This window comes from Lasioglossum baleicum, chromosome 16 (genome assembly GCF_051020765.1).
Source record: "Lasioglossum baleicum chromosome 16, iyLasBale1, whole genome shotgun sequence".
Lineage (NCBI taxonomy): Eukaryota > Metazoa > Arthropoda > Insecta > Hymenoptera > Halictidae > Lasioglossum > Lasioglossum baleicum.
The window spans coordinates 11,204,529-11,230,560 of record NC_134944.1 but is presented as its reverse complement, the minus strand read 5'-3'; the positions used below and the strand labels follow the sequence as shown (position 1 = coordinate 11,230,560).

The 26,032-nt window shown below is 37.3% G+C and overlaps 1 protein-coding gene across 17 annotated transcripts in view; it reads right to left on the bottom strand.

Annotated features, from left to right (window-relative positions):
- The window catches only part of LOC143217063 (uncharacterized), a 277,026-nt gene that overhangs the window by 58,225 nt on the left and 192,769 nt on the right, over positions 1-26,032 (bottom strand). For 10 of the 17 annotated variants that reach the window (XM_076440794.1, XM_076440791.1, XM_076440788.1 and 7 more), the window contains exons 2-6: positions 20,893-20,963; positions 17,033-17,068; positions 13,631-13,666; positions 4,730-4,800; positions 652-739 (exon numbers count right to left, since the gene is read on the bottom strand). In XM_076440794.1, coding sequence (XP_076296909.1) covers positions 652-739; positions 4,730-4,800; positions 13,631-13,666; positions 17,033-17,068; positions 20,893-20,963 — 302 coding nt within the window. Of the gene's footprint in view, positions 1-651; positions 740-4,728; positions 4,801-13,630; positions 13,667-17,032; positions 17,069-20,892; positions 20,964-26,032 lie in introns of all 17 variants that reach the window. The other 7 variants (XM_076440784.1, XM_076440792.1, XM_076440785.1 and 4 more) reach the window with 5 other exon arrangements.

Below are 26,032 nucleotides of genomic sequence, written 5' to 3'. Positions count from 1 at the left end.
TTCTATTAACAAGTCCACAAATGGATAATTTGAATGACGCCTGAGATGGTTGAACAACTTTGTGTGGCTAGCACCGGCAAGATTCTTGCGAAATGGCGTCAGCCTGAAATTCGGCGGGGGATCGCGCCGAGATTCAAACAACTTTTTCGCTTCGCATGGTCCGTCTAATTGCACACTGGCTGGAAGACAATTGAGCGCGTAACGAAGCGTTTTTCATTGAAGCAAAGTGTCGCCGCACTTTAAACGAACGAGAACGTTACACCGAAAGCACCGTACGAGGCAACGACTAGAAATAGGATTGCGTCTAGGAGTACTAGACTACTAGACGGGTAAGGGGGGGCGGGTAACTCGTTGGTAGAGTGGGCTTCAAACGGGGAAACAAAATATGGTCTGGCGAGGACGCTACTGGATATACCGGGGATCAAAAAAGGGAGCAATAGGAGCAAAAGGAGAAGAGGAAACGAAGGAGAAGACACGCCAGGCGGGGGCGGAGGAGGACAAGAAGGCGAACAAGGAGGAACAGGAAGAAGATACGAGACGAGGAAGACGGCGAGAGAGGTAAGGAGTAGAGGAAGCAGGAGCAACGACGACGAGAACAGATTTTTCTGAGCTACAACACAAGCCGTGTTGCCTTCGGAAGAGGCCGGTTACCTTCAGAGCGACGATTTCCGCATAGCCGAGCGTCCCGCCGCGGAGTGTCGTCACCGACCTCTTTAACCCTAATCCCTGTGCATTGACCCGTAGGCGAAAAGATGATTTATATTGTTAATCTGCATCGTCGAGGATCGATACGTCGTCGAGAGAGAAAAAAACATATATTAAACCTTGCGCCGCGTGGCTATCAAGAATCCGTACAACCACGCTCATCCATCTTACGAGGGATTAACGTTGTTAACCACTGACGTTTGATAGTTGCGAATCTATTCATCGATCAAGTCGCCGGAACACGTGGTTCGGCGTTCTGACGCGTCGGCTGCTCGACCAAATTATAATGATCTTGTTTGTGCTCAAGCCGCTGGGAAGCTTATTCTACATACTGTTCAAACAGGAGAATTTCGATATCTATCAAATCGCATAGTCGGGACGAACGGCGTAACTAAAACTGAAAAGCTATAAAACCCCTATGGGATTGTTAGACATATTGCTGTGCATGCTAATATTACAAAAATAATTTGGAGTCTAGGGTTGAAAATAAGGTGGAACATTTCTTAATTCAGTGAGACTTACAGTAAGGAGCATAACTGATTTAAATCGGAATAAGTTTTTTATGAATGGATCAAACGCGACTTCAATTTCTCTGTAAGGCTAGAAGAATTAGTTTAGTAAATGATGTGTAAAAAATATGTTGGAAAAATTGATGATAACGAAAATTTGAAAGATGTGTTTGGTCAACTCGTATAAATGATATACGCTCTGAAAATTTTATTGAAATTGGTTAATTGGTTTACGAGTTATAAACGATCAAAAATGGGAAAAAAGCAGAAATTTGGAAAAATTGCAATTTTTACCACATTTGATCGTTTATAACTGGTAAACCAATTAACCAATTTCAATGAAATTTTCACAGAACGTATATGTATAATTTATACGAGTTGACCAAACATATCTGTTAAATTTTCGTTATTGGCCCAGCTAAAAAAGTAGTAAAAATCAATTTTTACTATTTTTTTTTCGCAATTCCGACCAAATGCATTTTTTCAACATATTTTTTACACATCATTGACTAAACTAATTCTTCTAGCCGCACAGAGAAATTGAAGTCGTTTGGTTCATTCATAAAAAAGTTATTCTGATTTAAAAGTGTGTCGAATCAGTTATGCTTGTTAGTGTAGAATATGGATATAAAGTTAAGGGCGAAGAGAGAATACGCACGTTCGTGAATTAGAACATTTCTACGCCCTCAACTTTGCACAGATTTTTGAAATATTTATTGGATATTGATTGGTCGCAAGAAATTCTTTATTCGAATATTGAAAATAAGAGCTGCCCTAATGACCACACAAGAAACTACGAATAATATTTAAAAAATCGACAAAATGACATTGTACTAGTTTACTTTTGAGTCGTGTATAAGATGAATTTGATCTGTGAAGGGGTGAATTTATTTTGCAAAAATTTGATTTGCAAGAAACAGGTTGATTTGGAGGGCTGTAAAACCTGTACCAACTAACAGATTTAGCAATTAGCGATTTGAAAAATGATTCTTCGTTTTTCTAACCTCTGGAGAATAAGATATACATATGTTTAACTAACAGTTCATGGAACGGCTTTTCCTGATCTTCGAGCTTCTACTTGTTCGAGACTAAACAGTTACCGCTGGGGATTAAATCAAACTTCGGATTCGTTCTACAAGATACAGATCTATGCAAATCGATGAAGTATCCTCATCGTTGCGACTTGAGCGAGACCGTTATAATTTGTATATTCGCAGCCGTCGTCGATACGAAGTCAGCATACTTTCACCGAAGATTTGAAGCTACACTCGGGGTACAAATACTTCTTAATCGCCACGTAGCAAATCATCGGTAAAATTCAATGCGAGGCATTGTTCGGTATTCAAGATCGAGAACGTGACTTCGACTTCTTAGGCACACACACGCACGCGTATTTCTATGCAATCGCCGATTAGCATAACGCTGATGAAATGCTTAGCCTCTGTTCGCTTGGTCAAGTATAAGAACGCAGAACGTTTTTGGTGTCGCCAAGAGCGAAGCTATTGTTCTCGATCGTTTCACGAGCTAACGAGAAACATCGGTAACGTGTAAAATGTTTATTCAAAATATCTGTGGCGCACGTTCACTTAATTGATCGCCAGAGAAACGTGCTTCAAATCGAAAAATCTCAGAAATAAATAAAATAGAGAATTTCAGAAATGTTCATCGTTCATCGTTCGCGAAATATCGCCTAAACTCTGGAATATTTCGTCGCTGTATTTTAATCAGAGTAGTAAAAGGATGACAAGATAAATGCGGTAATAAAGTTTCCTGTTAAGTGTTACTCGTGAACGAGTAGGAGCGTAAAATGTAGCGCCTCTATAATAACCGGAGTGTGGCTCTTTATGCAAAGCAGGCTCGAGCAAATATTATGCGGACTGAAGATAAGACACAGCAATTAGTAATAACAAAAGATTTCCATTGTTTTATTATTTTTATCAGGAAAAGTTATGGAACTTTTTAACAGGTCTCCACTTAAAGCATGAGCCGCAGAAGATCTTCAAGAGATGTTCTTGGAAGTTCTGACGAGCGCAGATAGAGAAACGCTCTTGAAAGTAAAAGTTTTAGGTCGAGTTGAAATCATTGAACTGAAACTATATTTGGTAATTATACAGAAAAGTACTGCCCACTACGATTTTGATAACATTTAAATATGTTGTAGATATTGAGATTTTGAACAACTTTTTCCTTTTCCAATATAGGGGGGTCGCTTTTAGCTTTCGAGATATTTGCAAAAAACTATCGCGAATACTGTATTGAATTTTTCGTATTCCTGCACGCTCCGCTGCAACGTAAACCTGTTTCGGTGCGGCGTTTGTTTTGTAGAGATTTTGACTCTGTAGAGATGAGGTAGAAAACGGGAGGGTGGAAAGAGCCGGCCTGACACCACACACACACCCACCCAGTGCTTAACACGCACCCAGTGTTTCTAAAAAGAAGGTTTCCGTTAAGAAATTAACATTTGCGCAAATTTTCAATATCATATTCGTAATCAGCACGTGAAAATACGTAAGAACCTAGAGTATAATTTAGAAACAGTGGGTGGGTGTGTGTGGTGTCAGGCTGGCCCTTTCCGCCCTCCCGTTTTCTACCTCATCTCTACAGAGTCAAAATCTCTACAAAACAAACGCCGCACCGAAACAGGTTTACGTTGCAGCGGAGCGTGCAGGAATACGAAAAATTCAATACAGTATTCGCGATAGTTTTTTGCAAATATCTCGAAAACTAAAAGCGACCCCCCTATATTGGAAAAGGAAGAAGCTGTTCAGAATGTGTTGCTGCATAACATATTGAAATTTCCTCAAAATCGGAGTGGGCAGTACTTTTCTGTATAATTACCCTATACATATTTTTATTTTAAAGAATATTTCAAATAATAACTGTGATTTGTAACTAACAAGTAGTGAGTACTGTTTAAGTACTCATACTACGACAAGATATCCAACAATTATTATCAGTTTAAATGAATAAGTTACTCATTTGCAATGTTTGCGTAGATAATTCACAGTTCAAGACTTATTTCTTTGTTTCCTATTTCACTTCTCACAAGATAAGTGACTTGAAATGACCTCAGGAGTCTTTCAAGGAAATACAACATTTTCGTGACACCCTAAATATGACTGAACCGCAACGATACTTTTTCGTTTGAAGCACGTTTCCGTAGTGTACGTAATCTCTGCAGCAAATAGCGTGGAACGTGAATAAACAATATTTTCTTTATTCATTAAACGCATCGTTTTATCAACCGCCGCCGCTTCCGTGGGCAGAAAGGCATTTACACCTTTCACACCTTTCACGCCTTTCACACCTTTCTTAGGCAGCCGTTTTTTTTCGGCCCCGTGCTTATCCGCGAACTTGTAAACCGCCGAAGCTGGCGCAGAATTTTACAGAGCGGCTCGTTAAGTGAAACAAAACGATAAAACGATGCGTTCTTGTGTTACGTACGCTGAACTGTAGCGGGAAAATCCGCTCCTCTCGCGCCGTATCAGTCTCGTTAGATAGCGTAGTTAGATACCTTTACTGCAGAAAAAACGTCAAAGCCTGGACTTCCGAGGTCTCCTTTCTGCCCTTTATCTCCAGGCCGGCCCTGCGAAAAACAAAACAAAATGTCGTTTTATTTAATAGAAAAATAATGGCACACCACGGCGACACCGGAAACAACCAGGCAGTATGCTTTCATAGTTCCCGGAAGAAGATATAACTTTTATGCACTGCACTGCGGGGAACGGTTACACGTTATTTTACAAGTAAAACACGAGCCGCGAGAACGCGTCCGGAATTTTATTTTCCCGAGTTGCTGTCTCCTCGATCGTGCGACTAAGATAACTGTAGCGATTACTGGCGGTATCATGCTTGGATCGTACTTTATTTGTTGTGAAATAATAACAACGTTACGATCGTGTGAATATGACAGTCCTTTTTCAACGTTAATAAATAAATAACAAATTTCATTGTCAAAATCATCTTTCTCGAATATCTTCTAAACTATTTTATTCATGTAATTTATTGGATTATTAGGTTACAATATTATTGAGCAGGGGAGATTTTGAAGAAACATATAAAATGACGTAGAAATAGTATAGATATTCTCATGTTTAACGAGTAATTTATTGTTAAATTTATTATATTTTAAAATCCTAACCGTAGAATTAAAATATTGCAATAGGTTCCTTATATTTTTTCGTGTTAATACGTCTTTTTAAATAAAATACCAATACTTATATAATACTTGTTTAAAACTAAAACACACAACAAGAATTATATACAATTGGGGATAATATTAAGTGGACGATCTTAAAAATCGCATGACTTTTCTAAAATTGGTCCAAAGGACTTGAATTCTTTTAAGATGTTAGGCCGACTAGTTTGCTAGAGAATGAGTAAAGAAAAATTTGTTTAGATTGCAATTGGTAGGAATCATACAAAATTTTAAAAATGATGTTTCGTCAACTTTTTTATCTGAGCCTGTAACGATAATTTAAAAAAAAAGCGTTCTCTAGATTTCGGTCAACATTGCAATGAGCCACATACGTTTAAAGATTCATCGATCATTTTTAAACGTTTGTAGCTCATTGCATCATTAACCAATATTGATGAAATTTTATGAAATGGGCCAAAAAGTAAGGATCGAACAACATTCATGCATAAAACGTGTCTGTACAAGAGGTGATTCATGTAATTATCATAAACCATATTTATAATTTTCCTTGAAGTTCGATAAAAATGTAAAAGACAAATGATGACTGATTTGAAGTAGCCTACACATTTAGGATCATATTCTTTCAGAAGTGCATTTTGTTGTTGCACTACTTGCTGAAATAGAAACTTCCTTTTTCATCAATCTAAAAAAGTCAAACTTCGGGGGGAAATAACAAAAAAGCATACTTGGTTAATGAAACATTTTGAAATTGTTATATTTCATATTATTTCTTCGATGTCTTCTAATTGAAGGTATCGTTGGCATTAGAGCTTCATGCTAACCGTTTCTTGAACTGTAAACTGGAGCTTTAAGCCATAATTCTGCAATGGTCAGAACGGGAACTTCTAATAATATTAACCTAATATTTTATGGTTTCTTGAAACGGTTGCTTCGGACTGTGCACTTGAAACAATCGATCGACTCCGAAAGAAGTCGACTGTATGGCAAACGAAAAACGTCGTTTACATTTCGAATGCGTACAGGTAACCTCAAACACTAGGTGCACGCCCATCATCCCTTTGGGAACAGAGTTTTAGCATCTCGTTATGGTTGTCGACATATAATTATTTCAGATTTTTCATGAGGGCATGTAGTTAAAAAAAATAAAAACTGCTGAGTTTCGAACACCTTCAGAAATCGATATAACCTTCAAACTATGCGCCCCAACTTTGGAAAATCCGTAGAAATCATATGCCAACAACCATAACGAGATGCTGAAACTGTAAATATATAAACTCAGTATTTCATAACTTCTGCAAGAAATCGGCATTTCAAAATTTTTTTTTTAAATTCAGTTTTAAAGTTAAGAGGATGAGAGCAACTATGCAAACACCTGATTTTCTTTGTCACCCCATTACTACCCCCGCGTCGACATACAGGGTTGAAAATTCACACGAAGTATTTTCTTCGGATCAGCTATCGAATAGAAACACCCTTTGTGATAACGGATGTAACAGGGCTTTATTATGTGCCATTTACAATTTAAATAAATTTCAATCATTTACTTCCATCCTCGATTGACCCCGATACGTGTTATCTTTTTCAAGATAAACTTTCCCTAATACATTAGATACGCAGGAAGCAATCTGCTCTTGATTTGCTATGAATTTGCCACTGAAACGTGTCGACAAATTCCTACCCATCTGTCGCACCATTACCCACGGTATTCGAGTGCAAAGATTGCTGGGAGAATTCCATGTCAAATGGAGAGCAAAACGAGGACAGGCCCTGCCCTCGTGTATAGGGCAGGTGGGTCGTACCAAGAACGGAACTAATCGTGCTTCAAGAGTAAATATCGGAAAAAATTGTTATTGTCATTATTTTAAAATTAGTAAATAAATAAATTTATGCAATTCTCAATTTTTGTAGCCAAGTTTGAAGAAAGTGGAATCATGTAAAATGTTATTTTCAGTGGTGGTACTCTTTGTAGATCTGGAATAAATAAAAATCGTACCGAATTCTGTGGAATTTTATTTTCCAGCATTTTTTTAAGCCATACATCCGCAATCTGGACATTACTTTAGGATTTGTAAATATTTAAATTATTGAAAATACACGAGATTTAAAATTATATTGCAGAAATTTAAATAAAATTCGGTTTTTCTACAGCAAGGTTCACTCCAATTTTGACCGATATTTACTGTTGAAGCAAGATTAGGTCCGCTCTTAGCGCGACCGACCTATCCTCTATACGAGGGCAGGGTCCACCCTCGATTTGGCATGGAATTGCGCCTGCAAACTTTGCACTCAAATACCGAGCCATCTGTTTCGCAATTTGTCGCAATTTGTCGACAAGTTTCGGTGGCAAATTCATAGCAAATAGGGAGCAAATTTAGCCGCAGGCATGATTCGTGGCACCAAAATGATCGCCTTTTGCTCGCAAAGTATCAAAATTTGCTCGAAGTAGGTTTGCCTGACTGGAATTCTACTCTGGTATCATAACACGGTTTCGATATAACGCAGTCGAACTTCGATAACTCGAATTTTCTAGGGAAGAACTAAAATCCTCGAGTTCTAGAGGTTTCGATTTATCAAAGTCTTCGAGTTAGAGAGGTTTACCATACGAAAATTCAATGCAAAAAGGTTTGTACAAAACTTGGTCAAATCTCATGTAGCATGATAGTTTCACGCCGAGGGAACCTCGATTTTTATGAGTTTTATTCGCTTAATGCGGTTTTGATGCAATACGAAACGAATCAACCGTGTTATAGTATAGTTACTGTGTACATAGTTCAGTTTACAATAGTTATCGTACGTTTCTACATTCCGCACTGTGTTACGAATCGCCAATCTGGCGAGAATCCAGCCAATCTGGACGAAATTCAATGTGGGCGATTTTACTACATTTATTAATCGATGCACCTACCTACGGGGAAGCTTCCCACGTGAGCAATTAGTTATCTGCAGAAATATGTGCAAACACAAACGTCGTAGGATTAGACGAAATAAATCGGATTTTCTTCGTGATTAAAGGATCTGAAAATTATAGTGTTCATTTGCCATATTCTGAGTCGTCGAAGAAGAGAAAAGGAAATTTATACTTTATGTATGGCTACATTTATTTTAACGTTTAAATATTGATTACAAACGAAGCAAATTTTATTCCATTTAAAAAGAAAGGCGTTTCATTCGTATTTGTTAGACTTTGCTTCAAACTCTCATTGGTTCATTTATTTCGTTAGTAACTTGTTAACGATGTCGTGGGGAACATTTTTGCGAAGGAAAAAGTTATTTCAAATGATCTTAGGACACCCTTTTTAACAAAATACAACATTTTTGGGGCACCTTGTATTATTAAATAGATTTATTCATGAATAGGATATTCATCTTTTGAATTATTTCGGCTTTGTAATAGAATGATAAAAGCGCCGGTACAATTTGTGAAATCTAAAGCATAATTTAATTTTTCTTAAATTAAAATATCAATGCGATGCTATAACTTTATTATTTTCAATTTTCTTCTTATCCAGCTTACTCTCTCAAGATATTTGTCGCATTCTTCTCATTAAAACGAGTGGTTTAAAAACCTCCAACAGAGACTCTGTTAATTTGCAAAATTCGAGGCATTAAGCTGTTTATGAAAACAAAAAGTATTTTTCAGTTTTTAAAATAGTTACACGTCAAGCCCCCTTTAAAATCGTGTCGAAAAGAAAGTAGTTGAACTGTACGATCTAAGAAACAGCACGGACCCGATTGTTTCTCTTAGATCGAATATTTACTTATTGTTCTGTATTAATATTTACAAACTCTCTTTTGCTCCCACGTAAGTTTTATAGAGATATACATAGAAATCATACAGAACAAATGGGTTCTCTCATTCCTTTCTTTCATAGCATTCTCAAAGGGCGACCAGCCCCACAAAGATCTTGACAAATGAAATTGCAGAAAGAAAGAGAGAATCAAACGAGAAATACGACGAAATACACGAGGTGTGCTATCGTTTTGTTTCGGCTTCGTAATAGAATGATAAAAAGCGCCGGTACAATTCGCGAAATCTAAAGCGTAATTTCACATTTCTTGATCGGTATCGCGAGGAATTACGTACACGCACGCACATGCCCACAAGAACCATTTACACTCGTGTTACATGCCGTGTATCGTTGCAAAGTATTTACTCGTTCGTGCGGTTACATTCGCGGACGTAACATGCATTCGATGCGGGTCATGACCGTCTGTTCTGCGTTCCGTGTATCCGACCGACAATCTGTGTATTTTCTCGACAGAATGCTACGAACTCCATAGTACTATGCTAAAGCACGGCGCGCGCCGCGGTATTATATTTATGGCTGATAGCCGGAACGACATTGCTCGTGTCTCTACCATTTCGCGGTATCGCGCGTGTACATCCGCGATTCTTTGATCGAGTTTTATTTTAGTGCTTCATGCTTTAACGGAGAGCCGAATTCGATTTATACCGAGAATCGCGGATACATAGACCGCGGGCTACAGCCACGAATTTTCCTATTTTCGGATACGCGTAACGCGCACGGAGGAACCGCGAAACAAAGAGATAAGCCCGGCTAGTATCGCGCGAGTACGCTTCATGAATTACACTGTTCGACGGATTTTCACTTCTTTCGCGCTTTCAATAGGCTGGCTCGTGTCATCGATCTTCGAACGGTGAATACGATCCGTAAGCCTTTTTCTGTTCACACAGTTTTACAAACGTAAAAGTACAGTCAATCCTCTGTAATCGCAGAAAGGCCGTACACGATAAACGCGAAAAAAAATCCCCTCCACTGTAGTACAGTAATTCTTCAATCGATGTCTCAACAGTATGTAGAGGCTATTTTTTATGATTGCGTCTGCCACGCCCGCCGCGCCGAGACTTGAATCGACGAGCCGAACATAGAGAAGGACAGAATGAAATAGAATCGCATGGCCGAAGCGTGTCGCCGTCGCCGGCACAGTTTAAAGGCCCGTGCGTCATCACAATGTAACACCAATATTTAATCTTCTTTATTTATCATTATTTTTTCATGGAACTTTCACCAACATATTCGCGGCATTTTCCTAATGCAAAATTACACCAAACACGATATAATTTCAACTGTATCTAGTGGTTTAATTGACGACGAACGTTTCGGGAGCAAGGGAGGACAGCGTATGGGAAAGAAAGAGACGCGGAGAGTCGCTTCGTCCTTCTCTATGTTCGGCTCAGTCTTTGAAGCTCAAAAAGATACTTTGCAAACGAACCTCCCCGAGGCTTTTGCGATTATAGAGGATTTACTGTAGTATGCAAGAGAGGATTTAAAATGTGGCCGAATGTTGGGTAGCTCGGAGACCTAAAATATTGATCGAGTGTGTTATTCTCTGCGCCCTAAGGAAGTGTAAATGATTATTTATCGGCAAAATGATGGGAAAGTTGTCTAAGTAAGGGAATGTCGTCAAGGTTGGAACACCTCATTAAATTAGCCAAGTAGAAGTTAAAAGGTGCTATTGTTGTATACCCGATAACCCATGTAAACGCCAAAACCTTACGATAACCAAGCCACGAACACGTCAGCCTAAACTTATAAGTTATTAGAACTAGATAGGACTATACAACCCTTAGACCTTGTCGTTTCACATCATACTTTCGACAACGCATCTTTCCCACTCCCTTCCACATTCTCCCCTCCAAAATAAGTTATATATAGAACTGCCGAAACACACACACACACACAGCAGTAGCAGATTTGTTCTCTTGCGAATTCAAGACTAGGAAGTCACTGTTTGAACCTTACTACGCTACTGTAGACCTTTTTCTTAAATAAAACCTCTTTTCGATTTATAGAAAGTGTTGTACTCAATTTCGGAACACGGAATCCAACACTGTTATGTATTATTAAGAGTTAATATGTTCATGTATCGTATATGCTACATAAACCATACTCGGTTTAAAGCATTAAATCAATAATTATAATGTACGATCGAGAAGCATGATACCGCAGTAATCGCTACCCTATATTCTTATCGAAACGCTTCGTGACATTGGCATTTCACACGTAACAACCTGTTAATTATTTGTCATTCGCGACAAGTCAGCCAGTCGCGACAATCGTTTTGCTTCATCGCTGACGAGTTTACCGTCCCTATTGGTTGCATCGGGCGTGTGTAATTAATAGCCGTGAGTGATTTCGTCGACAAGTAACGGGGGGAGGGGGGGGGGGGGACCAGCTTCGTGTAATCCACGTTCGACCTATTTTCGTTGGAAATCGAAACAGAAAAAAAAAGAAGAACGCAACTTATTGCTCACTACTGCCCCGTTTATGACGTGTGGCTTGTTTTATATTGCGCGCCGCTAAACGTCCATTCATGCAACTGAAACGTAAATATGTATACCGTGATGCGAAACTGACATACGTCCGTGTGTGGTCGCTGTACGTACATATGGATAAAGCTTAAAAAAACATAACATGAAAAACCCTTGTATACTCGGCAGATTAACACACAAACACCGCTGTGTTCAAATAGAAATCATTAATACGAAATTTTCGGTAAAACGTTGCGAGATTGAATTTTTAGCAAGTGAACCGTGTTTCTACGAGGCGCGAGCCGCACTTTAAATGTGTAACAAATAGACCGTGAATTTTTATGCGAAATGAAAATTGTTCGCATCGATTACAGTAAACAGGAGCCAAACAATATTTCTTTCTTCGTTTAATCATTTCGATCAGCTGGTATTTGTGCATTGATTTGCTCCATTTGGGTTTAATCACCCGGTATATAGATCAAGTTGTTAACAAAAAAAAAAAAGAAAAATAGAGAATCGTTCCTTCGCGACATGATATCGATTTATTAGACTGATTCACTCACTTTTCCGATAAATACGATGGTGCTGTACGGACGTATATTTTGTGTTATGTTTCTTCTTTACAATTGTTTATGTAATAAATTACTTTTTGTTAAGTGATCTTTGGGTTGCGCTCGATTTAAACTCAAACCTCCCACAGTATTAGTGCACATTGTAAGGAATAAGCCGTATCTATTTGTAAAACATGACACACTGATCTTCTTTTTACAATTCGTTGGCAATTACAATTTTAGAATTCTTCTGTTCCGATTCTCCATTTTATAAATTTAACTATACATAGGGTTATTTGTTAATACACACATGTATATATATATATATATATATATATATATATAATACACACATCATTCGTACTTTAACCCTATAACATTGAGAATCTACAATTCTTCTAATCTATCTCGGGCCTTTTTCTCACGTAATCCCGTTATGGAAAAATTTAAATTAAATTTAGGGTACTCCCGTTATGGAGGCATAGACTATGGGGGATGATGCCGGGACATACGCGCAACTTCAATCGGGTCACCCGGTATTACAAATACGTTTTGGAACACAGAAATCTTCACAGTACACAAATTAAGGCTGCTCTTTACTTTACCGGACTCAAAATTTGTGCCTTTCTCCTATAAATTATGATGTATTTGGTATGTAATCCAATAGATTTGTACCCGGGGCGCTTGCAGATCGAAGTTCGATCCTGTAGGATCAATGGTTCAGGAGTTATACTTGCTTGAAGTTGAGCAATCTGCAGTGTTTTTGACAGGCAAGGGCTCCGCCATTTTTTTGTTTGTAGTGACGACTGCGAGCCGCTTACTGAGTTGGTTGGTGGAGAGGGGGTGGCAAGGACCGGCTGTTCTGCGGACGTCACTACAAACCAATATGGCGGCGCACTTACAGGTCAAAAACGCTGCAGATTCTCAACTTTAAACAAGCATAATTCCTGAACCATTGATCGTACAGGATCGAACTTCGATCTGCAACCGCCCCGGGTACAAATCTACTGAATAACATACCAAATACATCATAATTCGTAGGAGAAAGGCAGAAATTTTGAGTCCGGTAAAATAAAGTTTACCCCATATTATAACACTAAACCTACCGAGCCTTAAAAAAAAAAATTTGTTGCTCCCCGTATGATGTTCCAAAGTTGCGCAAAATTTTTGTTAACCGTCAATGTTGTCTTCAGCTCGCTATAACTTTCTTAAAAGTAACTGGAACATGCTCCCTTATAAAAATGACAAGATTCATTTTATTGAGGCTTTGTGCGGCTCCTACATATTGTGATTTCTTATGAATTCATTTTTATCATTTGAATAATTGTAAAATGAAAAATCTGGAACCGGTCATTTTGAGCAGTAGTGGTAGGTTTAGTGTTAACACAGCTCTGGTGGAAGGTTTCGCGAAGTAATCTACGTGTTAACTCACCGGTACACCTTTTGGTCCATCCATCCCGATGGGTCCCTGAAAAAAAGATACTAGTAAGTTCGGACACTTAAATGTCAATTACGAAGGCGAGAGAAAGTGAAAAATCGACGAGGCTGTGAAATGCCTTTGAAAAATAATGATTCCACGTGAACGTAATGTGTACGTACTCGTGTCAGACATGTGTATGTGCAACAGGTATAAGTATAGTCGAGTATCGCAGTACCTTCGAACTGCTTCCAAATATGTCTACGTCTACAACCGAACAGAGTCACATAATAGAGGATGAGGCACTTAACTGTTGTGTCAGGTACGTTTGTGCCTCAAATATCTTTGTTGTTTTTAAAGATACATTACATGTCTTCAGGATAATGTTACCTTCACTTTTTTAAATTGGAACCACCCTTTTTTAAACACCTGTAATGATGGTCCCTTTCATGAGGAATTCAGTGACTATAATTATTTAGACAGAGGAGACGTAGAAGATTTAAAATATGAAAGCAGATACCTAACCTTGATCTTAGAGGGAAATGTTGTTCCCTCTTTGCAAATAATAATGTGTTTGAAATGTGTAACAATTAAAATTTTCGCGTTTGTTACTCGACTTTATCAAAAACAATCACAAAATTTGCATATGTATGTACATAGTATATTGAATGATAAATTTTTCTATCGTGTGTGAAAGATTTCAGATACTGAGAAGCTAAAACTTTTACAAAAAGTAGCTTGATAGTATTTCAATGGTAGATCATACGAAAGTTAAGGATGTTCTGGAGGTATATAAAAACGCAACAGAATTGTTGAAAATTTGACAAGATATAATTCTTACTAAATTAATGCAATTAGCAAAGTTTGGATTCGATTCACTGCACCGTTTAAGAATTATAGCAACTTAAAGTTTGCACATTTTAACACGTCTTCTTTTATGGAGAATTCATAAAATTCCACTTCAAACCCTATTTAAACCTTGAAAAAACGCAACTGGGAACTCCAGTTTTTTTTTATATGTAGTAAAAATTATGTAATTAATTATGTTTAAAATTTATTAGGATTCACTACAAACAGTTACAGAGCAAAACAATTATAAACTGTTACAAAACGTCGAATTTTATCGTGTTGTCTCTCACTAGCATGGAAACGCGACAAGTGTAGACCACTGAATATTGCTACAGAGGGTACAGTATTCGCAAAAGTTTAATGCAAAATATACTCATGAATGGCTTTTATTACCAATATATTGATGGATTTCGAATTTCTTGTACTTTTGTCTCCCATTGTACCTCCAGAACATCCTTAATTGATTCCTGAAGGTTCAGTTATTAAACAACTGCAAACATCCTGCGAATCAATTATCTAATAAAACATTTGAATTTTTCAATGGCCCATAAGTCATAAATTGGTTTGAAATTTTAATGATTTATTACCTATTTGAACTTTTAATTTCGATTATTCGAATTATAGGATACTATAACTTCGGGAAACGGTATCACGCAAATACCTTCTATTATTATCGGCCTCGCATAAGCAGACTCTCTCTACGTATAGCGTGTTCCATGATCGCTGTTAATCTTCTTAATTGCAACGGCCTAATTTCTGCCTAAATATTGATCTCAAACTTTCACAGTGTTCAGGGTTTGCTGACCTATAGCTTTCCCTTGAGGTAATCCAATAGAAAAAGGATAAAAAGTCAAGAAAAAAATTATACTAACTAGATGAGATGAAATATTAAAAAAGATATTCAATCGTTAAAAATAAAGGGAAGATAGATTAAAACAAATAAAATATAAAGCCACAAATATAAGCCACAGTATTTTGGATATCGTTTGGATAAAATATTGTTTTGGAAACTTGTTTTAAAAATGCTTCGGAATTTACTTGCATTCATTCTCATTTCTAAATAAACTTACTCATGTATTTTATTTGTTCATCTCTCCCATTTGTTACTTTCATTTACAATAAGAGGTACGCGAATCTGCCGCTACTACGTGATTAGGTGAAACAAGTGGCTCTGCGCCTCACGGAGACCTCACACAATCAGGATCTGTAACTAGGGTTGCCAGATCTTCTATATTTGATATGAGTCTTCTACAGGGTCATCCGTTTTTAAACGGCCAAACGTTAACCAGCTGTAGAGGACCCCAAATGGAACAACTTTTACCCCTTAATTTTTTTTGTTTCGGCCTTGATTTCCAGACAATTGCAAAAAACCATCATTTTTTGAGTTTACATGAAATTAAATATCTCAGGACTCCAATGATGAATCTTGATGCTTTTTCCTTTGTTTAGTTTAAAATAAGTACGGGCATCTTTTTTATTTAATAAACTTTTTTGTATGACCTTCGGATCATGTTTTTTTTGCCGCGGGGCACACCGTGGAGCCTGAAAGAAATAAGTTGGAAAGTGGCGGTGTGCCCCATGCCAAAAAAACCATGATCCGAAGATCATACAAAAAAGTTTATTCAATAAAAAAGATGCCCCTACTGATTTTAAACTAAACAAAGGAAAAACCATGAAGATTCATCATTGGAGTCCTGAGATATTTAATTTCATGTAAACTCAAAAAATGATGGTTTTTTTGCAATTATTTGGAAATCAAGGCCGAAACAAAAAAAGTGATAGGGGTAAAAGTTGTTCCATTTGTGGTCCTCTACAGCTGGTTAACGTTTGGCCGTTTAAAAACGGATGACCCTGTATATTTGAACTTGATCTCCTATATCATATTTGAATAGCATATAATTTTCAAAAATCTTTGTGTTTGAATAAAAAAGTTTAAAATCTGCTGTGTACCTCTATTACTTGAACTCCTATACATATTTTGAGCCTATCTCATAAATACAGAATTGTATAATAGTTATCACTACTTCTTCTATATTTCGATAAAACATTTCTGGCAACCCAATCTGTATCTCGCCAATCAACAAATTCTCGACTTCACCGCGCCATTCTTTTTTCGGCACGAACGTGCAACGGCATATTTGGAAGCAGGGATAGAGCTTCGGTTCCACGATTGGTGTGTAATACAGTACACGTGTGTACGAGTGTCTGTATGGTCTGTAATAGAACAAGTATAACAGGTGAGCATTGCACGAGAGTTTCCGGAAAAAGCACAGTTCGTAGTTGCTGAAAAAAAGTCATACAGGGAAAAAAAAATAACAACGAAACAAAAAAAGGAAGAACAGCTGAAACAATGAAAAGAGTACTACATTGTATGCGCCAACAGAAAGAACGATTTAGTAGGTGTTATGTACGAATGTGGCAGACATCGAGTGGATGGTTTATTGAAACAAAGGTGTGACAGAAAGAAAAAAAAAGAGAGAGAGAGAGATAGATAGAGATAGAGAGAACAGTATAGCCAAACAGTCAGAGAGATAAAGAGGACAGGAATGAAAATAAAAAATAATATACCGGAAAACCGCTCTTGCCCGCCAACCCGGCCACGCCCTGTAAGAAGGGGTATACAAAATTAAAAAATCAGTTACACCAAAACAGGTTAGGTACTCTGAGGATCATGCAGAAGCAATTCCGGTGGGCAAACTCTACAAGCAACAATATCCCAACAACGTGGATGTAACTGCTCTGCACAGCTACATCGATTTCGATGATTTTTGGATATGCGATATGAATACACTCCGCGGCAAAACGATAAGACACCTCTAGATTACTAATGTTTCTAAATAGCAATGATGTGTACGAAGATTTGGTATACATATAGATCTGTATAGAGTATCCTCCGTTTAGTAACATAAAAAGTAACTGCTATTATTTACGTTGTGTCTTAGGAGTTATATCAGTTTACATGAAAAACCGCTGCGTCAAAACGATAAGACATGGTGAAGAAGAATAGTGATTTAATTACACTGTCCAACACCAAATTTGTTACACAATTAGTGTTGGTTGCACGGTGTATTATACAGGTGTGCCGACTTAGCATCTCTGTAACGTTGATGTTTTGTGATAGATGGGTAGTAATTCTCTGGCCGCCGCCAGACGGCGCATGGGTCGTAGGTACCGTACGTATGCGCCGTCTGGCGGCGGCCAGAGAATTACTACCCATCTATCACAGTTTTCTGAGGGAAGTCGGCACACCTGTATAATGCACCGTGGTTGGCTGGTTCTTATGGAGTGTGCTGATTCCGAATCTGCCCTTAATTTCTCTCCTAGATGCACAGTTCTTGAGAAACATGACTTCAAAAGAAAAAACGTATTTTTCAACTTTAAACAAATATTGTGATGTTATTATAAAAGATATTGAATTGTTCTTTGCAGCAAAAGATTCCGTAGACTTTCTTGAATATAGTGATATCCAATATTAATGCATTATGAATGTTTAAACAATTATTAAAGACGGAGAGACACCACTTTGCACCAATTTCTGAGGATATTTTTGAATTTATCTCAGAAAATAAGGGTCCAACGGAAAATCGAACTACATCACCCGATAGAGCAGGCTTTTATCTTGAGAAATCACTGTTTGAAGTTTGCAACTATGACTATGACGAAACAAAATATCTTCGCCCATTGATAAATAAATGTATCGAATCAATTTCCAAGTAAGCAACGTGATCGTTTCGATAATTATAAAATTGCAAATCCAAGACCGGTTATTTGACCGGCAGTGGTAGGTTCAGCGTTAAACATAATTTCTTGACACCCTGTACGAATATCTACACGCAGAAATTCACTGTAACGGTAGCGATAGCTTTTTCGCGAATATCTCACGGAAATGAAGCGAGACGGCCGCGAGGAACGCAACGGAAAAAGTTTTTTTCAAAATGTATCGATTTCTACAACATGTCCAAACACCATCGAAATCGGTGGGCAGGTAGCTGTTCCGCAGTTTCGCTCCCAAGCGTGCATTCCGGTGCGGAATGCATCGCAGCGATAATTAATCGCACCAACCAATTAGACGCTCTTGTAACAATCATTGATCGATCGCATGTATGCACGGTTGTCGGCGTAACGCTTTATTGCAGGCCGATTCGTCAATCACGGGATTTTCACAGCCGAGTTTTCCTCGGGAATCGAGTGCACCCACGATGAAATAGCGCAAATCGAACGAGCCTATTTGAAACGCGAAATGGACTTTTGCCAAGAACAACAGTCGCAAATTCGCGCGGATCCATACTCTACTGACACTGTTTACGACTTTGTTGCATCATGAGGATATTCTACTCTAGAAATCAAATTATAGCCATTGAATTGAATACGCAGGTGTATTATACATTCCACGACAGTGGTATAAGACACTATAAGTCGTCTTTGGTAGCTCAACCCTTACATTATGAAATATGATGGTATCTAATCAGTACACTGAGAAAAAAAAGTAGTTACTTCGATAACACGCGGTGTTATTGTAATTTTTTTACTTCGATGAATATCAATGTATTCTTTTCAATAGTATGAAATTTAGAAGCAAATCGTGATGTATTTGAATTGTCTATCATGAAATGATTGAAAATATTATTCGATTCAATACCGTACATTATTATTCGTAATATTTCTCTTTTTCCCTCAATCAGATATGTTGTTAAAAAAATTTGTGAAATGTATTGATTTATACTGGAATTGGTTTGAGGCCATATCTTATTTTTTTGAAAACATTGATGGTCAAGCTATTCGCTTATATGATTGGCGGAAATGAGTTTTGCTATTGAAATTCAATAGTATTAAATATTAAAATAAGTTCATATGATATTGGCACTATTCAATAGTACATCTCATTGAATCAACATATATTTTTTTTGTTTCGACAGGATTTTTTTCTCAGTGTAGACTGCGGATTTTATGCTTTTATAACAAAAATGCGCACGTACAATTCAAAGCAGCGGACATGTTAGAAATATTTAAAGACATCAATGTATTAATTTTCAGCTTGATAGGATAATTAGAAGAAGAATGCAATTTTTATTTGGCTCCTGTGTCTTGCAATCAATGCGAACATTTTTCATTTTGCATAAAGATCCGCAGTCCACTAATCAGTCACTAAACATTCAGGTATTGAATGAGGTATTACACCATAAAATTTCAAAAATCATAGGCAATGGAAATGTTCTAGGTCGGAAGAAATGTTTAATTTTCCAGTTAAAATTGCTCCGAGTGCAAAGAGTTAAATATGGAAACATTCTTTCGTTTTTTATGCCAGTAGAATAGTTCTGCAAAACCTAATTATCTCTTAATTTCTTCTCCTAATAATTCTAATCAGTTGAAAATATTGTATAGATAATTTTAAATGCTTCCACTCATTCTAATTTTGTTTATACTTTATTTTTTGGTATAAATACGGTAACTGTAACGATTACTGCGGTGTCATGTTTCGATCGTACTTTATTTATATAGATCATTCCTAATTTATCATGAAATAATAATCTCTATGCAAAATAAAAATCGCCTGCATCGACTGGAAGAAATAGAAACCAAATTCGACGTTATTTCTTCCCTTAATGATCGACATCTTCAATTTTACAAAATTTTCCAACAATTTTCACTTTCATCTACTCAATTTTTCTATAAATGCATAAAGATCCGCAGTCTAATAACATGTCTAAACATTTCATGGAAAAATAATGTGTTCTGAATACAAAAAAACATTGGTGGCCCTCAAAACATATTGCAAAATTTTTATTTTTACGTATGTTAATCTTATTCTGGGAAAAATACCGCAGTAGAACGTACACCCGCAGTAATAGGTACATTTATCCTACATAAAATCCGCAGAATATTGATCACGCGCTAATTTGTAGCGGTTGGTTAATGACTGTTTGTTAATACGATATTTCACGGCTTCGTTAATGTTCGAACTCTTTCTGCTAGAACATTATGAAATATGAAAGATAAAAATTCTTTCCACCAATTACAAAGAATAAGAGTCGAATAAAAATTTTCATTAAACTTCACCCGAGGGAACCACAGAATTTTAACTATGTTTAATATAATCCTGTAGAGTTTGATGAGAAAATACCGAAAATTCAAGTTTCAATGTTAGGAATTCACCTGTGGAGCCGTTAGGTGGCATTGTGTAAGTGCGATGTACTTATCGTACTTTCGTTTCATCATAGTTGAGCATTCGACCGAAAATGGCCACGCGTGCATACATGACGTTAATTACAAATTTTTAGAAGATTCGTTCATCATCGTCAGTAAACAAAGCATGCATACAACTGCACTCTAAGATACGAGAACGTTACAAAATACGTACAAGCATACTGGGTGCGATACGGGAGGAAGGATCTGCAGTGCTTTGTTACAGTAGAAGCGTTTGTACTCACCTGTGGGCCGATATCTCCTTTCCTTCCTTTCTTTCCCTTTTTTCCAGGAGGACCTCGCTCCCCGGGTGGACCTACGAAGCAAACAAGAACGATCATTATTATTTCATCCACTCGTTGATCGCATATTTAACCACCTTGTTTATAATCGAAAACATTTACACTGTTTCATGACCAGGGTTCAGTATTATCTCCGTAACTGTCGCAAAGGTCACTGAGCGGTAAACACGCTCAACGACCGAGCTAGCGATGGGTCCAGCATTGGTGAAACTCACGCTAATGCAAGCGAAGCAAATGATCGCAACTTTTCTAATTTTCAGTATAACGACTAGACTGCGGATCTTTATGCAATATAAAATTTATCTGCATCGATTGCAATAAATGGAAACCAAACTGAATATCATTTCTTCCCTTATTGATTTTAATCGAGGAGGATTTAATACATTGACATCTTTAATTTTAAATTTTCCAACAATTTTGAATTTCGTCTACTCAATTTTGCTACAAACGCATAAAGATCCGCAGAAACAGTCAAATTAATTTTCGCTATTCCATTCTCTGCACACTTCTTCTTCTTCAACTTCTTTGGAAGATTTGTGATAAATACTAAATTTTGTGCAAGTTCATCTCGTCATGCAATAAGTTATTGCATATGTCTTTAAACATAAAACGTAATAGATATATTTTCAGAATTCTCTAATCTATTGCCCTATCTCTGTTTTCTATAAAATAAAACTAAATTTTTTAAAACTGCCACTTTTCTAAAACCGACTAAAAGTATAAAATAATTTTTCCTAGCCCCATACAGATTCCTAACCCGGTACAGATAGTCCTGAAAATTTGTGATTGTGAATTTTGAATAGCTATGAAGATACTTGTAAGATTTTAAACATTTTGATGAGATTATAACAGAGACATGTCGTAAATTTCAGACGGTATTGCGACCGCGTCGTATCGAAAATAAACGCCGTGGTAAAATGTCAAAGATAAAAGTTCGACGGAGAATTTCGGTGTAACTGTTCTTTCGCTTGGTAAACAAACATTATGGTGTAATATTACGTAGTAACTTTGTAAACACCGCACGGAGCTCGAACGCACACTGAGCTCCTTCGGTACGAAGCGGGTCAGTGGAGTGGGGATGAGTCGGAGTGGGGATGAGTCAGAGTGGGAACCGAGTAGGTACTATCGAGCGTCGCGCGAGGATGTGTAACGGTTAAATTTTTAATAGTTTATATCTCCTAAACGCATAGGCTTTTTAAATTTTTTTAAATATGGCATTGTCATCCAGTTCTGAGCTATGTTTAAAATTTCAAGTCTCTAGCTCATCGGGAAGTCAGTTTAAAATTATTGAAAATCGGTCAATAACGGCGAACACTCAATTTAAATCGGTCCGTTGTAACCGACAGCGACGCCACCGCTGCTGCGAGTCTCCTCATCAAGACGGCCAATATTAGAGTCCGTTTTATGTCACAAACCATGACACATGTTAAATGTCATGACACGTTGTATTTTTGTCCAGAAGAATTTAAAAGTTGTTGCATACGTCTTGTTGTTACTGGGAGCTCCAATTCAGCTCGAAATTGTGCTGCATTTTTCCTTTCCTTAGCTGCAGACCACATTAATATTGAATGTTGTCTCTTTGACTATTTTTTATTACTACCTTTAAGATGATTTTTTCCGTAATTTTCACGTAAACTGATATAATTATTGATCACAGTGTATGACCGATTAGTTTTCTTAGCAATTGCGCGATTAGAGCAGCCCATATCTTTATAAGCATCGATTGATGCTTTTTCTTCACTCGTTAGTACTTTTCCTCTCGGCATTCTCATACACGCGAATCAAATTATAACAAACAGGATTTCTGCGAGTTCTAAAACTAATACTTTTCGAATATTCGCAGTTTTCCGTAGTTCTCTGCTCAGAATACAGAGAAACACTAAGTGACTTTATAGAAACTTCGCACTTGTGTTCTGCACCACACAGAAAAAAATTTTAAAAAAACGTAAATAGCAAACATAGCGGTCTAGAGTACGCAGTCCCTCTATCCGAGTGGCTACAAGGCACAAGACCAGATACGATAAATCAACAAAAATGGTGATGTTTTTAAAATATCTACGAAAAAGAAGATGACTTTATAGAAATTTCGACCACTGTATTATCCATGTATAATTTAGTTTATAATAAAGTAGTGTGTTAAAGAGTGCATACATCCGTGGAAGGATTCAATTAAAAACCCAACAAAAATCAATTGCAAAATTTGTACCGAACAGACAAACAGACAGACAAGAAAGCAAGCTAATAAAAACGTAATAAAAATATGCATCTGCATGAGCATTCGGAGTCTACTGATAGAGAATAACGGAGAATGGCGGTGCACAGTCTGGTGGTTGGCGAACTGCTGTATTGAAACTAAAAGTAAATGATTTTACTACCGCGTTCGGTCGTTCAACGTCAACGATATTTTCGAAAATTGACGTAAGCGTACACCGTCGTTATATGTAGAGAACGTAAAATCGATTAGCTTCGAGGCACGCGAATTTCGCGGGAATGCTTCAGCTTTGATCGTTCCGTCGCGTTGAGTATAATAACAAGGTTTGTAATAAAAGCATTACCGTAGAAACCTCGCCGTAACACCGGCGACATCGATGCGGAAAAATGGTTTCGAACGCTTTTAACGGTTTCCACCACTCTCACGTTCTACCATGGCGGTCAACCCACCCATCGGGATTACCGGTTCATCTTTCCGTGTAGCTGACGCCACTGGAACACGTTGTTTTAACAAACGCAATTTTTAAATGGTTATCGGGGATCGTTAAGCTAAACGGGTCGCATTTACCACTTCGCACCCGCTCACTTCGTTATTATTTGTTATTACCCGGCCGTGTTGTTCAACACTCATTGCCGCAATAATATTGCTCGTATCTTTGCGCTAAACGGCGAAATCGAACCATCCATTCAGGAATAACGCAATCAATCGATTACTGTGGAACCTCTGTCACGCGAACTAATTTCGGGACAAAATGGTTTATGCGACAAGATTTTCACATTATGGAACGGGAAGCGTTTAGCATTCGAATTATACATACAACGACTAACATTAATATTTGAAGATTTGAACTTTCTTGGAAAGCTTGAGCAATTAGTTTACTACAGGATGTGAAGAGAAATTTGTGCAAAAATTGCAGTCGGTCGGAATTGTAGGGAAAATACTAAAAGTTGCAGTTTACAAATTTTTTTATGTGGGCCTATATTGAAAATTTAACTCTCGTCGAAATGAGGGACGGATGGGGGTTAAGAAATACGTTTTGTAGATCTGTTTCATCGTAATCCGTTGAAGCGGGATAAGAATCCTCAGATTTATTGCAGTTAGAGGCCAAAAATGGTGAAAATCTGAAATTTCTACATCGTCTAACGGCTCCGCTTTGTTAGACGACGCGCGACGCCCACTGCATACCAACGTGACGGCGCTCTTACCTATCCAAACGCCTAAAATCGCTCAAATTTAAACACCCACAACTTTTGAACCAGTGAATTCGTAACATTAAGACTTGGATTTCCAGCACTTCCTTGTTGAAATCTACAGGATTGTTGATATAAGATGTGTTGATACTCTCGGCGCACTGGTTCGATCCAATTTTACTTCAAAGCGCAATTTAAATTAAACTTTCGACGTTTCGATCTATTTTGTTTAATAACTCACAGACGCAGCTATTATTTTTCTTGAAAATGATCTAAACATAGATCGAAATTGCTTTGAAGTAAAATTGGATCGAACCATCAGTGCGCCGAGAGCATCAACACATCTTATATTAACAATTATACGATCGTTAGAAAGGAACATCTACAGGATTGTATTTAAAAAACGTTGAAGTGAAGTTCAGCCCATATAATAACTGTAATTTGTTCTAAAAACTCATTCGTTATTACTAGACTGCGGATCTTTATGCAAAATAAAAAATGTTTGCATTGATTGCAAGACACAGGAGCCAAATAAAAATTTCACTCTTCTTCTAATTATCTTGTTAAGGTAAAACTAATACATACACTGGCGGCCTTTAATCTTTTTAATACCTCCACTGTTTTAAATTGCGTATACCCATTTTTGTCATAAATGTCTAGTTATTACAACCGCAACAAAACCATAGATAAAAGATAGTTAACATTTAGCAGCCATTTCTCCTTCAATGTTTCTTTCAACAGACATTCGTACGCAAGGTCTAACATCACAGAGTAAAATATTACGCGGCTTAATAACGCGTTTTAATCATCAAACGTTACTGTGAAAGGGTCAAATCAAATCTCGCCTACTGGAAGATAATTCTAGATTAATTTCGTTCATGCGAATCTCTTCGTTAAGCTGTCTGCTAAGAGACAAAGCACCACGTTTTCTTTCATGAGAATAATAAGAATTACACGAAGGCAGAAAGAGAATCATTTCAGGTTGCAGCATTTTAATTTGACTGATAAAATGCGTTCGTCGTAGCGTTCGTTCGTCAAAGCGTGTTCCGTTGTATTTGTTTTCGTTGAATCAGTACCTGTTGCTTATCGGGGCGCGCGGTCTACTGAAATGTAACTACGGGGTGTCTCATTTAAATCAGCCTTCTTGAATATTTACGAGATGTTCATGCTACCTAAACGTGTCGCGAATCATTCTAATCTCTCCGAGAGTTCAGTAGTCCTCAGCCGTAGTTTTCTTTTAACAGTCGAGACGTGAGGCTTTTTCGAACAACAATGTTATGCAAACCCCTTGCTTTTCTATGGAAGAAGGCAGATACGAGCCCTTTTAACCCGGCGTTGGTTAGGTGGGGTCTCACAGACCCCAGAGATTTTAGATTGATTGTAACATTGTAAAGATGTTTCATTAGTTAAGTATTTTTGAATAATAAAAATTTTATTTCGTGGATCTGCGTTTTTACTCTGATAAATTGCAAGCCTCTTAACCAATACCTAATCTTATAATTATGAAAAAGGTATTTATTTCTATAATACAATAGGGGGAGTTCCCCTAGTACCGGACACTTAAGGTTTTTCTTAAATAAATAAAAGGAATATTGATTTATTTTTATTTCTTTTGCATTAATTACAAGATAACAGTAATGGAAATCAAAGTAAACTATCAAATAAACCAACATTATTATAA